This window comes from Pseudopodoces humilis, chromosome 18 (assembly GCF_049639895.1).
Source record: "Pseudopodoces humilis isolate 2021_Gansu_Grassland_sample_001 chromosome 18, ASM4963989v1, whole genome shotgun sequence".
Taxonomy (NCBI): domain Eukaryota; kingdom Metazoa; phylum Chordata; class Aves; order Passeriformes; family Paridae; genus Pseudopodoces; species Pseudopodoces humilis.
In genome coordinates, this window is record NC_142217.1 from 17,475,066 (window position 1) to 17,489,152 (window position 14,087).

The 14,087-nt window shown below is 46.3% G+C and overlaps 1 protein-coding gene across 10 annotated transcripts in view; it reads left to right on the forward strand.

The window, feature by feature from the left end:
• Positions 1–14,087, forward strand: part of TNRC6A (trinucleotide repeat containing adaptor 6A) — a 44,356-nt gene that overhangs the window by 26,523 nt on the left and 3,746 nt on the right. For 5 of the 10 annotated variants that reach the window (XM_014252623.2, XM_088064370.1, XM_088064373.1 and 2 more), the window contains 17 exons: positions 419–3,007; positions 3,817–3,981; positions 4,128–4,303; positions 4,464–4,544; positions 4,978–5,029; positions 6,092–6,234; positions 6,567–6,713; positions 6,879–7,016; positions 7,238–7,366; positions 7,461–7,538; positions 7,783–7,993; positions 8,542–8,574; positions 10,826–10,957; positions 12,303–12,461; positions 12,773–12,913; positions 13,447–13,554; positions 13,769–13,990. In XM_014252623.2, the coding sequence (XP_014108098.2) occupies positions 419–3,007; positions 3,817–3,981; positions 4,128–4,303; positions 4,464–4,544; positions 4,978–5,029; positions 6,092–6,234; positions 6,567–6,713; positions 6,879–7,016; positions 7,238–7,366; positions 7,461–7,538; positions 7,783–7,993; positions 8,542–8,574; positions 10,826–10,957; positions 12,303–12,461; positions 12,773–12,913; positions 13,447–13,554; positions 13,769–13,990 (4,704 nt within the window). The remainder of the gene's footprint in view (positions 1–418; positions 3,008–3,816; positions 3,982–4,127; positions 4,304–4,463; positions 4,545–4,977; positions 5,030–6,091; positions 6,235–6,566; positions 6,714–6,878; positions 7,017–7,237; positions 7,367–7,460; positions 7,539–7,782; positions 7,994–8,541; positions 8,575–10,825; positions 10,958–12,302; positions 12,462–12,772; positions 12,914–13,446; positions 13,555–13,768; positions 13,991–14,087) is intronic. The other 5 variants (XM_088064368.1, XM_088064375.1, XM_088064377.1 and 2 more) reach the window with 3 other exon arrangements.

Sequence of the window (14,087 nt, forward strand, 5' to 3'; positions counted from 1 at the left end):
CCATGTCCTCTTGCAATTCCTGCCTTTCCGTGTGCTCTCAGGTTTTATTTAGTGTTGTGATTTTTAACAGGTATTTCTGTGTTTTAGAAAATACTTTGTCTATGGTGATACAGAGTAGTCTTTAAAAAAATGTTTCTCTGGAAGAAAAAGACCTTTAGGAGTCTAAAGTTTTTGAGGTTTTTGTGAGAGCATCTCTGCATGCTGAGAGGTGCTCTGCGTTGTGCGTGGCAGCCTTTGGGCAGTTGTACTTAGAGCTTTCTCTGTCACTTTCCATGACTGTAGTTTTAACAGAAACAAAATAATAAGCAAAATAATTCCTGGCTTAATATCTTAATAGTTTTTTTTTCCCTCTTCTGCTTAATGAAGTAATAATACTAAACTCATAATAATACTCTTGGGCTTTCCTTCTTCATTTTAGATCTGAACCACAGTGGTCTAGGATCCCATTATGAAAATTCTCACTGGGGACCAGTCTCTTCAAATAGTGACTCCAGCACAAACTGGGATAAAGTTATTGTAGACGGCTCTGACAAAGAAGCATGGCCATCAATCACTGGCAGTGACCCAGAGCTGACTTCAGAATGTATGGACACTGACTCTGCCTCCAGCTCTGGGTCGGAGCGGAACCTCGTTATCATGGCTTCAGGGAGCACAGGCGGAGAAGGCGATGGCATTCGCAATGGCATCGGACATGGGTCTCAGAATAAGTTTGTGGTTGGTAGCAACAGCAATAATGTGGGCAATGGAAGTATTAGTGGGCCGTGGGGGTTGTCCCATGGGTCCATAATAAGCACATGTCAAGTTTCTGTGGATGCTCCTGACAGCAAATCTGAAAGTAGCAACAATAGAATGAATGCTTGGGGCACCATAAACTCTTCATCAAATGGAGGGTTAAATCCAAGCACTTTGAATTCAAATGGCAACCATGGTGCCTGGTCCGTGTTGGAGAACAGTGGACATGCCCTGAAAGGGTCCGTGGGGAGTGGGAGTCCTGGCACAAGCATTCAGTGCAGTACCATAGGTCAGATGGCCAACAGCCAGAGTATTAACTCGAAAGTGGGTGGCTCAGCCCACGGTTCCTGGGGAAGCCTTCAGGAAAGTTGTGATTCTGAAGTAAATGGTACAAGGAATGTTTCATTCAGTGGGCAACCTCAAAACCTTAACACTGAAATGAATGGACCAAATAACACTACTAACTTTATGACCTCTAGTTTACCAAACTCTGCTGGTTCGGTGCAGCTGAACGAACTGCCCAACACTGCAGGGCCCGGGGCCTGGCGCGTGAGCACAATGAATCATTCTCAGATTCAGGCCTCTCCAGTGGCAAACGGCACTTCCATCTCTCACCTGAGCAACGGTGAGGCCAAAACCGGCGGCTCTTATGGTACTACCTGGGGTGCCTATGGCTCTAGTTACTCTGGAGACAAATGTCCAGGCCCAAACAGCCAAGCTAATGGTGACACTGTGAATGCAACTCTAATGCAGCCGGGCGGGAGCGGGCCTGGCAGCACTAACTTTCAAATCAGCGGGAATAAAGGCGGAGGGGTGTGGGAGGCAGGGACAGTCAACTCCCAGAACGTGCCGTGGGGGAACGGGAATGGTGCGAGTGCTGGAGGGAGCAGAAGAGGATGGGGCAACCCTGCACAAAGCACTGGCACCAACATTTCCAACGGGGAATGGAGCAAACTGCCCAGCAATCAGCATTCCAATGAAAGTATGAATGGAAACAGCAGGAAGTTTACAAATGGATGGAAGTCTACTGAGGAGGATGATCTCAACAGCCAGAGTTCTGCTGCCTCCCAGATGGCTGAGCAGAACAGCACATGGGCCAAAACAGGTACGGGGGACAGCGAGGGGAGCTCGGAGAGCACCGGGTGCCATGAGGACAGAGCGGCTACGGAAGGCCAGAACCGAGAGAGGAGGAAAGTTGACCAGCACACGTTACTCCAAAGCATAGTGAACAGAACTGACTTAGATCCACGTGTCCTTTCCAACTCTGGTTGGGGACAGACTCCAATCAAACAGAACACTGCCTGGGATACCGAAACATCACCGAGGGGTGAAAGAAAAACTGACAATGGGACAGAGGCCTGGGGGGGCTCTGTGGCACAGACTTCCAGCTCAGGGGGGTGTGTGGATAGACCTAGCCCTAATAATAACGATACCTCATCTGTATCGGGGTGGGGAGATCCAAAGTCTGCTACAAGGTGGGGAGACTCCAAAGGGTCAAACAGCCAAGGGGGGTGGGAAGAAGATTCTGCTGCTACAGTAATGGTCAAGAGCAATCAATCGTGGGGGAGTGGCAAAGAGGAAAAATCATCCTGGAATGACACACCGAAGATGAAGCAGGGATGGGGAGATGGACAGAAGGCCAGCCAGGGTTGGGCAGTGTCTGCTGGTGATAGCTGGGGTGAAAACTCTAGAAGCAACCACTGGGGTGAGGCAAAGAAATCCAGTTCCGGAGGCAGCAACAGCGACAGGTCGGTGTCTGGTTGGAATGAGCCGGGTAAATCAAATTCTGTTTCTTGGGGAGGCAATAATGTAACCCCAAACAGCTCTTCAGGATGGGATGAGCCTGCGAAGTCTAATCAGAGCCAGGGCTGGGGAGACCCTCCAAAATCCAATCAGCCTCAAGTCTGGGGGGACTCATCGAAGCCAGTCAACTCTCCTGAGTGGAACAAACAAGATGTTGGCTCTTGGGGAGCCCCGTCTGCCACGAACAAACCCCCGGGGTCCGGCTGGCTGGGGGGGCCAATGCCAGCCCCGGCAAAGGAGGAAGAGCCCACGGGCTGGGAGGAGCCATCCCCCGAATCCATACGCAGGAAGATGGAGATTGATGATGGAACTTCTGCTTGGGGTGATCCAAGCAAATACAACTACAAAAATGTGAATATGTGGAATAAAAATGTCCCTAACAGTAGCAGCAGTTCAGACCAGCAAGCACAGGTACATCCGCAGCTACTGTCTTCAAGTGCCATGTCTAGCAAGGAGAGCAGTTCGGGTTCTGGTAAGCCTGGCTTTTACCCACATTTCTGTTTTCTATCGATTACAAAGCACTTTTTTAGTCTTGCTTCTTAGAACAATATTTTAGTTTCAAAGTAGAAAGGGCAAAGTGGCAGTGAAGTCTAGTTTCTATTTATTAAAGAAATGATCAGCATTGTCACAGAGCATTGATATTTTTGTACAGATTGGAAGATCTGCTCTAGTTTTAAATAACTGCAGTAATAAGGTCTAAACAGCTCTGCTTGAGTTCTGGGGAGTGGGAACACAGAGAAAATACTTAAAATAGTGTCTGAGGATTGAGATATTTTCCTAAATGATTCTAAAGCAGCTAAAATTTAATTTTGCTAATGAGCCTTCAAAAAAAAGGAATGTTGAACTTCTGCAGGATGGAATGAAGTCTAATGGGTTTATAAGGATTTGGTATCAGACTTTCTCGTCTTGTAGCTTCATGAGCAGTGAATAACAATTTTGGAGAGGAACTTAATGGGGTATAGGAAGTATTTTGTGCTCTGTCTCTTTTCCAAGTGCCAGATGGGGTCACTTACGTGTAACAAGCAGCTCTTAGCTTAATATCTTAGAAATTTGTATTATCATAATGCAGTTCTATAAATACAAATTTGTATTTTTGTGATTAATTTTATTAATGGAACAGCTTGCAGCTGTAACAATGACTCTCACACAAAATGGAAATACGTGCTCACGTGCTTTCTACTGTATGTTAAGGATATAGGAAAGGCAAAACACTTGAGTCTCTTTAGGTAGCTTTAAAATCCTGTTCAAAACGATGCCAATAATTCCCCCTGCTTTGCAAAGGTTGGGGAGAGCCTTCTGCTCCAGCCACTACTGTAGATAACGGGACTTCAGCGTGGGGCAAGCCCATGGACACTGGTACGAGCTGGGGAGAGCCTGTCAGCGATGCAGGAGGCACCTCTGGCTGGGGAAACGCTTCTCTTGGGCAGCAGCCTCCAAATAAACCTGGTGAGTGCTCTCAGTGGCTTTGAGAAGGGGGAAATACCTCTGTGGAAGCTTCATGTGTTTCTGGGGTTTTTACCTTGCAGTAGGCATCAAGCTGTTTGGTGAAGCTGCTGCTGAAATGTTCACTGCCGGGCTTTTTTCACCACCAGGGCCTAAATCTATGCAAGATAGTTGGTGTGGAGATGATATGCCATTGACTGGCAGTCGTCAGACCAGCTGGGAGGAAGAGGAGGATGTTGAGATTGGAATGTGGAACAGCAGTTCCTCACAAGAAGCTAACCCAGCGTTAAACTGGCCACCCTACATGAAAAAAATGCCCACAAAGGTGAGGAGCAGCTCGGGGCAAGGCTTGCTGTCATTTCTGAAAGCTTAAGTCAGAAGGGATTACTGCACTTACACATTACACTTTAATATTCATTCTCAACACTTTGTGATGTAATTAAAGTAGGATCTGAGTATCACAGGAATTCCTTTCTGTTTTTAAGGGAATAATGAAAGGTGGAAATAAGCAAGATGAAACATGGATCAATCCATTCATTAAGCAATTCACAAATCTCAGTTTTTCAGTAAGTATTTGTCTGGCTTTGCTGCCTTTCCACAGGGCTGGTTACAATGCACAGACATTGAAATGCTCCATTGCCAAGTGTTCATCTTTATCGTGGTTTTCTTTTTACTTGTGTTTGTCTCCCCTGTCACCCATCCCTTTTCTGTGCATTCTCATTACAAAAAGACCTCTTTATTGATGAAAAGTGCTTTTGTAACCACTACCCAGCTATTCATCCCATAGCCTGATGCTTTATTGCGTTTACATAGGAGTTCTGGTGAGGGAGCCTTTTCTTGACTGGGTAGCAACTAAAGGGAGGAAATGCTTTAAAATAGCATCTGATTGTCTTGATTTTTCTTTTCTGCAGTTTCAAACTATAATAGTGTGTAGGAATCTCTTTGTTTTATCTTAAAAATATTATTGTTAAATAATTGTGATTTATTTTACTACTTCAGAGAGAATCACCAGAAGAAACCATACAGAGCAATAAGATGGACATGTCTGGAGGTAAGAACAGTAGAACCAAGCTGGGCTTTATTGTTTTTCCTTCCATACTCTTTTTTACCTTATATCCTTCTGTAAATTACATTTTAAAAATGATATGTAGTGTATATAGCTATATACAGTTAAGTATATATTGCCCTAAAGAAAAGCTATGTCCTTGTAGAGAAAAGTATTTGTGTGTGTGAGTAATGCTGCACACAGAATCACCTGGTTGCTATAGGAATATTGGCCACGTATCAAACTAAGCTTATTCATATTTATATGTGTTAAACTGACACGAGAGAATGCTTTCAGGGTGTGGTGGATTTGTTTCTTACAATATAAATCTCTTGATTGCCCTCCAGGCACCTCCAGTGAGTATGATCAGAAACGTACCAAATCCCACACTGGCTCGTTGGGTTCATTCTTGGAAACACGTGTTCAGCTCTAAAAACTAAATTAATGCTGAACAATTATTTTAGTAACATTTAAACCTGTCTGCAAAATTACTTGGGAGCAGTTACAGTTTATTTGGTTCCATTCACTGTTAGGATTTCTTTAGCAAATAAGAGATGGTATAATTCTTGTGACATTAATAACAGTATACTGTGATGGTAGAATGTTTAACTAAAATAATTGCAGCATTTTAGTTTTTACTGTAGTTACTCTCCTTATTCCACTTCAAAACTGGGTTTTTTCACTTTGGGGCTCCTAGTCTTTTCAGTAAAGGAATTGTTCTTTGAGTTTTAGATTTCAGTATTAGTGGCAAGCCTGATATTTAAATTATTGTGAGTTTAAACAATTACGCATTCTTGGTTTTAAGAGAAAGCCGACATTAATATTTGTGTGAAGCGCTGCAAAATCTGTCGGTGCAGATTCCACGCCTCAGTTGTCTGTGGCCATTGGTTCGTGGGGTTTCCTTTCCCTTCTCAGGAGAGCCCAGCGAGTGCAGAGCTGAGGAAGGGGATGTTTGTTTTTGGGTGTCCTGCCCGAGGGCAGTGCCAGCTCAGCCGTCCCCAGGCACGCTGCTGCTGCTGCCGTGGCTGAAGGGCCCCAGGGTGCTGAGCCACCCCTGTCTGTCCCCAGGGTTACTGCAGGACAAGCGGATGGAGATGGACAAGCACGGCCTGGGCGTGGGAGATTACAATCGTGTGGTTGGAAAAGGCCCTGGTTCTCGTCCCCAAATTCCCAAAGAGTCTTCCATGGATCGCGGTCCTTACTTCGATAAGGTGCGTTGGTGTCTCACTGCTGGGCTCCTCGTGCTCTGCCTCCCGAGCTCCTGCCTGCTCCTGAGCCTTCTGCAGGTGGTGCAGGGGGGAGTGAGGGCTGGCTGGTCAATCCAGGAGCTAGATCTGTTCTTTTGAACTCACTGATACATAGTACTAAGCACTTTCTGTAGCCCTTCCCAGTGCCAATGACTAACCTGATCTCTTTTGTTTTCTGCCTATTTCCTGCTGGTGCTGGACTGTCCTGTGACTCTTCCCTTCTGCTCCTGCCATGGTTTCTCCCTTCTGCTTGCTTGCTGGCTGGTTGTTGTGCCTCGGTTTGTCTGTCCCATCAGGATGGCATTGTAGCAGACGAGTCCCAAAACATGCAGTTTATGTCCAATCAAAACATGAAGCTTCCCCCTTCAAATAATGCACTACCTAACCAAGCCCTGGGCTCCCTAGCAGGGCTGGGTATGCAAAGCTTGAATTCTGTTAGACAGGTAAGGCTGTGTGTGTATCCTTGGCGTGTTACTTGACAGCATTTAATGATATAACATTGTAGCTGCCTGTGTGATTGATGTGTTTAACTTGTAATTGAAGTGTGTGTGGGGTGGGAGAAGCGGCAGAAGAGGTTTATTGTCACTGACTGCCCATCCTTTCCCCAGAATGGCAATCCCAGTGTGTTTGGTGTTGGGAATATAGCAGCACAGCCCAGGAGCATGCAGCAGCCTCCAGCACAACCTCTTAATTCATCTCAGCCTAATCCACGTGCTCAAGTGCCTCCTCCATTACTATCCCCTCAGGTAAGTGATACAGAAAACACTCTGTGTATAAACTATCTAAATGCTGCTTTCAGAAAATTTTTCCTTGTTTGTTGATGTTGCTGATATTTATTCTGTAAATATTTGGGAACATATTTAGCTTGATGAAACCAGGCATCTGTTGACCAGAGCTTCTAGTATTCTGCGTGTTCTGGGCTGAGTAAACCCATTGCAGTCACCTTTGGCCCTGGTGTGTGTTGCAGGTTCCAGTATCATTACTGAAGTATGCACCAAACAGCGGTGGCCTGAGCCCACTTTTTGGCCCACAACAGGTAGCCATGTTGAATCAACTGTCCCAGTTAAACCAGCTTTCTCAGATCTCCCAGTTACAGGTAAGCTAGCCAGGCTGGTTGCTGGCTGTGGTGTGTGCCAGGGTGAGCGTGGTGTCAGTGTCCTGTTCCTAAACTGCCCACCCCTGTCTCGCAGCGGCTGTTGGCTCAGCAGCAGAAGGCGCAGCCTCAGAGGAGCGTGCCTTCTGGGGGTCGGCAGCAGCAGGAGCAGCAGGTGAGGAAACCTCTTCATCTTCACTTCTCAGACTCTCCTGAGAACTGCATTTCATCCTGAGCTGCTTTTCTTGTTGTGACTCGTCCTGAAGTGTGCAGGGGTGGACGGAGTTTGACAGGCTCTGAAGGAGGGACTGGGTGCTGGGGTTTGGCTGTGCAGGATGCACAGGGTACAGAGGTGCATTTCATTCTCTTTCTCAAAACATGGAAAAGCTTTTGCTCACTGATGCTCTGTTTTTTTTAAGGGTCGATCTCTTAGTATGCAGCAACAGATGATGCAACAGTCCCGTCAGCTTGATCCAAACCTGTTAATGAAGCAGCAAACTCCACCCTCTCAACAGCAGTCACTCCATCAGCCCTCCATGAAATCCTTCCTTGAGAATGTCATACCCCACGCTACTCCTGAGCTGCAGAAAGGGCCCTCACCAATCAATGCATTCAGCAGCTTCCCTATAGGTGGGTGCCCTGCAGTCAGCCAGTGTTTGTGTGGCACACAGCCCCGTTTTCCCCCTTGCCTCCTCCTGGAAAATGACTGTAACCCTGTCAGTACTTCCCATTTTAGTGGAAGTGGTAATTCTGTGTGGGGTTACCCTTCTTCAGCAAATGACTTTTCCCCAAGTACACTCATTCCCAGCGAGTGTCCGTGTCTCAGTGCAGAGTACTTTGCAGTCCTGAGGAATGACAGGCTCCTTTTAGTGTTCCTTTTGTCCCCTGGACCCCCAGGGTGATACAAAGTCCTGATTCCAGGAGCTAAAGGACTTTAAGGAGTAGAATCCATGAAAAGAATCCACTGATGTAGACTCATTTCTTGGGATTTCAGAAACGCTTTCAATGGCTCTGGAATTGCAAAGGTAGAACAAACTGTCACTTTGCCTGTTAGTGGTTTTGTCCAGGAAAGAAAGCTTTTGGCTTTGCATTTTTAAAGAATTGTTGTCTCATTAGACAAAATGTCTGAACAGTTATAAATGCAAACATCTCCTGTTTTTTTCTCCCTACGTTTTCAGGCTTCTGTCCAATTTCTACTTCAGAAATTCCAGGCTTGTATATTTTCTTCTTACTTTAGGTCCCTTTCTAATGCTATCGTACTACAACTGTTTACCATTTACGTCTGTTCCTTACCCCCATTTCTTTCCTCCCCTTCATTTTGCTTTTCTTCTCTTTTATTCTAACTGGGTCATTTCTGTTGGGCTGATTGCCTTTGCATTCTCATTGGCCTCTGCAGAGAAGTTTTTCCTGGCTGTGCAGCTGAGTCCCTGTGCTTGCAGGCAGAGTGGCACTGGCCAGGACAGTGCCACACTGGGGGGTGGCTTGTGGCCAGCCCCAAGTCCAGGCTGCTGCTTCAGAACTGCTGGTGATTGGCATCAGTGTCCAGTTCTGCTTTCATTCAAAGAGCAAGGCATACAAAGGAAGTTTTTTAGCTATTGGAGACACCGTGTTAGTTCTAAGGAAGGGCATATTTCACTTTCTCTGTGCTGAGGGATTGCATCCTGCCCCGACCAGGCTCCTTTGTGTTTCATTCCTTGAGCTGGAATTGTATACTGCTCCATAGCTGCTTTCTCACATGAGTCATGGGCAGGTCTCAGGAGCCTGCAGGACGTGTGAGGTTGCTTTGAGATCCCTCAGGAGTCTGCCCCAGGATACACAGGAGTTGTTTGGGGTCCCTGTGTGCAGTGATGCAAGCACACAGAGCCACACTCAGTCCTCACCTAAAGGTTTGAGGGTAGGAGTAGCATGTCACTGGAATTTCTTCCCCTGAGGAACTGAGTTCAGAGGGAAGCTGGTGTCACCTCCAGTGCACAGTGTGGTGGTGTAGTCGTGTGAGAGGGAGCTCACTTTGTCCAGCTGTCTCCTGGAAAATCCTGTGGGTTTGATGTTTTCTCCATGTTCTCATAACAGAGTCAGCAAGGAAAGCAAGGAGGTCCTGTTTCCATTCCAGGAAAGGGATTTGTCAGGATTCACTAGATACTCACCCAAAACAGAGACTGGGGGCCAGAGCATCCTTTTCTCTCCCTAACCAGTTCTGCAGTCACATCCCAATTCATTATAGAATTAAGTATTTCTGTTAATAAAAACAACCTTTATCTGGCAAGTAGTGAATATAACTGATAAACTAATATTGAGTATACTATAACTCATAGTATTACTGATATAATTAATATAAAGTCTTCCACAGTAGAATACAAAAAATTACTTCTGAGAGGAATATTTAAATTACAGATTATGTCCAGGTGCTGCTATCCATCACACATCTCCCATACAGAGCAGTGACAGAGCTGTGCCTGCTTTGGGCTGGCATTGACATGGTCACAGATTGCCCCTCTGCCAGCTTGGGGTCTTTCTAACCCTTGTCTCAGAGGTCTGGTCTCTGCAGCTTCTCCAAAGGTAGAAGGAAGGTTACTGTGGTGCAGAGTTACTGCTCTGACAACAGCAAAATGCCAGAGGGAGGTGTCAGAAACAGGATCAGTTGGACTTTCCCTTTTTTTCTGTTTGAGCTGTTGATACTTGTTATATTTCTCAAAACTCCGTCCCGTTCCAAGCACTTTCCATGACGCTTTTCAAGGGAGGCTTTTCTGGCATCAATTCTTGCCCTTTTCTTTAAGAAAAACAAACAAAAACCCCTCAAAAAATAAAGCAGTTTCTTTGTGGCTGTGAATGTCCACTTAGGAGCAAGAGGAGGCCCTTGTTTCCAGTGCTGAAGGAAGGTTCCCTGTATGTCTCTAGCCTCAGGTTAAACTGTTGTAGTGGTTTGTTTTCAGAGGAGAAGCAAATAGGGCTGGAGAAGTACCCAGGTAGAGTTGTGAGTTCGGGATTCTTACAGACGTGAAAAGGGAGTGGGCATGCCAGGGTCAAAAATGTGAGTATGATGCCCAAGCCCAGAGGAGCTGGTTCTCCCAGGTATTTGAGTTGATTTGGGTTGGCATTGTCTTGATTCTCTGGCAGAGAAATATCTGGAAGTACAGACCACAGCTAGCGGGTCAAGGCTAGTTCTGTCTGCCCCATATTTCAGGTATTTACATTTTAGTTTCTCTTAACTTCCTAATGTCTTCTTCCACTGACATTTTTGCATGAGGACATGAGCTGAGAATTTGGGAGTGCTTTGCATTGCTCAGCTTAGCTTCTGTGTGCAGAGAGTTCCCTGGTTTAAGTGCTAGAACGTTCCTCAGAACCAGAGACTTGGAAGCATGACATAACCATGGTAATGTGCTCTTCAGTGCTTTCTGGGACAGCAGTGGTGATGAGCAGAAGGAGAAGTTTGGTCTGTATCTCATCAGCTCTGTTTGCTTTCAGGAATGAACTCAAACTTGAATGTAAACCTGGATATGAGCAGTATTAAAGAGCCACAATCTCGGCTGAGGAAATGGACTACAGTCGACAGCATTTCGATGAACACATCCTTAGATCAAAACTCCAGCAAACATGGTATGTTCAGCGTGGCCTTGAGCAGCACTTGTGGCAGGCACATCAGCCTGTGAGGATCTGGGTGTCAGTGCAGGTTTGCAGTGTTTGGGCTGTGGTTATAACTCCTGTGTCACAGCTTGTGTTGTGTTGTCTGCGCCAACTTGCTGCTTGTCTACCACAGCAGCCTCAGCTTTGCTGACTCTGCTCACAGAATGATCTTGTGATGAGATTAGTAGAAACATTCTACAGAATTCATTTTTGAACCAGAATTTTCTGTAAGTGGGACTGTTGCTACTAGCTTTACCTTAATCTTCAGTGGAATGCTTCATATATTTTTTAACCAAAAGCTTGGTTTTCAAGTTTTCTCCCCCACCACCCTTCTGTCGTAAGGTGATTTTGGGGGATTTACCACATTCTGGGCATGGCTGACATTTTTACTGACAGGTTTTGGTTATGAATGTCTATGTTTGCATTCTAAAACTGGGGAGAGCTTAGAAGGGCTAGACTTGGTACCATTGCTGTCATTAGTTTTAGAGGAGGTGAACTTGGTTGCTTCATGTTTCATTCCAGTAACCGAGATTCATATGACATTTCAACTGTTTCAGTTGCTTGAAATCTCATCCAATTAAAATTTGAGTCTATAGCCCAAGATTCTGTGTCTAAAGATAGTTATAAATGTCCCCAGTCTCCTGTTACCGCTGAGTCTCAGATTGTCAGGGTATTTTTAGGTGCATCAGCTGCTTTGCTGCTCTGAGCTGCCTCTGGTGCCTGTAGTGGCCATTCCCTGCAGCTGCCCCGCTGAACCCATCCCAGTGCTGCTGACCAGAGCTAGGAATTTCTGTTTCGTGGGATCCCTGGTTCCCTCAGAACTGTAGCAGAACTGTCTGATAACTTCTAAACCATTCCTTTCTGTCTCCAGGGATTTTTAAAATTAAGGTTTTGCCTCCCCAGAATAGGAGTAGAATCTCCAGAGCTTTGCAGTAGCTAAAGATCCTTCACATGTAGCTGGTTCTTTCAAGAGCTCTCCTACCACAGAGCCCCATTAATCAAGTGGGGGTCCCACAGAATGCTCCTACCCTCTGGAATTAATATTTTACTTGAATTGAATGCATGTTACTTTGAATATATGTACTGTTTTAGTGAAGGGATTTCATGGGAGATTGCTCCTGAATTACTCAGACATATTTCATTTTGAGTTATACATTTCCAATATAACTTGGCATCACAAGAGGACAGCGTGCTGCTATATATTTCATGAATGATTTACAAGGGCATGATTTTATATATGTATTTATATAGGGATATAAAAACCGCCCGTGAAAAAATATTTAACTGGTTTTTTTATTTTTTTTTTTTTTTTTATCAGGTGCTATTTCAAGTGGTTTTAGGCTGGAAGATTCTCCGTTTGTTCCTTACGACTTTCTGAACAGCAGTAATTCGCCAGCCAGTCCTCCCGGATCCATTGGGGACGGCTGGCCCCGTGCCAAATCGCCTAATGGCTCTAGCAGTGTTAATTGGCCCCCAGGTACAGCCCTCCCTGCCCTGCCTGCCTCTGTCCTGCACTCTGCAGTGCTGCCTGTGCTCGGGGCAGCAGCCCTGCACAACCAGGGTGTTCTCAGCACAGGGAAATGGAGAGCGGGAGGTTTATTGCACAGAGAGAAGTGTATCTGCCAGAGAAACCAGAAATTAAATGAGTAAAGTGATGGCTGAATCAAGTTAATTAAATGCTTAAAAGGTTTCGGATTTTCAGTCATTAGGAGATGTATTGTTTAGACAGCTGTTTCCTTTTTAAAAATATAGTGCAAATAAGCTTCTTTCCTGCATCTGTATTCCTAGAGTTTCGCCCTGGTGAGCCATGGAAAGGTTATCCAAACATCGACCCCGAAACTGACCCTTACGTCACTCCTGGCAGTGTCATAAACAATCTCTCAATTAATACTGTGCGGGAAGTTGACCACCTCAGGGACAGGAACAGTGGTATGCTCAGCCTGGCTGGGAATTGTGTGTAACCTTCCCTCAGCCACATTCTCGTTGAGATGTTTGCTGCTTGCTCCCCTCCTGCTTTATCCCTCGTGTTTCCTCCTTGCTCCCCTCCTGGTTATTCCCCTGTGTTTGCTCCTTGCTGCCCTTGTGTTGTGGATTTGGGATGTGTTTGCTGTTTGCTCCTCTCCTGGTTTATCCCTCGTGCTGTGCCTGTCAGGGCTGGGAGCTGATCCTTGGCTCAGCCCTGCTGCTGATGCAGTGCAGGAGCTGTCCCAGGAATGTGGGCTGTGCTCTGCACCCTGATGTCAGCTGTGCACACCCAGGCCTTTGGGAGCAGCAGAGCCGTGCAGGAGGGCAGGGGCTGTGCTCCTGCTGCCACCAGGAGCCCGTGGGCTGAGGATGGGGCTGGGGGCTCTGTGTCCCTGCCCTGAGTGCAGACAGGTTCAGGCTGGAGCACAAGCCAAGCCCGTTCATCCTCCTGCATTTGTGACATGCTGTGCTGTGTCTGACTCTGGTCTTTGTTGCAGGGTCATCCTCATCTTTGAACACCACGCTGCCTTCAACTAGTGCCTGGTCATCCATTCGTGCCTCCAACTACAATGTTTCCCTCAGCAGTACAGCACAAAGCACTTCAGGTGATGTCTGCTTGTATTGCTCCGGTTCCTTCCCCTTCACGTGCTCCAGGGGGATCCTAGATGTTAATAAAAGTAGTGCTGAGGTCTCATCAGTGTGGTAACTTCACTGATTTCAAAGCAGTTACTTTGATTTTACCCTAATTTAGCAGCTTTTCTTTCAAGCAAGGTGATGGTTGCAGCAGCAGTGATTGTGGTTGTCTTTTGTGTCTTTTAGTAGCCAGAAACAGTGATTCCAAATCAACGTGGTCTCCTGGATCAGTCACTAACACCTCTCTGGCTCATGAGCTGTGGAAGGTCCCTTTGCCACCTAAAAGCATCACTGCTCCGTCCCGCCCACCTCCAGGGCTGACAGGCCAGAAACCACCCCTGTCCACTTGGGATAATTCCCTTCGTCTGGGTGGAGGATGGGGAAATTCTGATGCCAGATACACCCCTGGTAAGGATGTCCCTGTGGGCCTGGAGGGGTTTGTGGTTTCTTACCAAGTCTCCCATGGATCTGGCTGGACAGTCTGTCCCTGCAGGCTGCCAGCTGC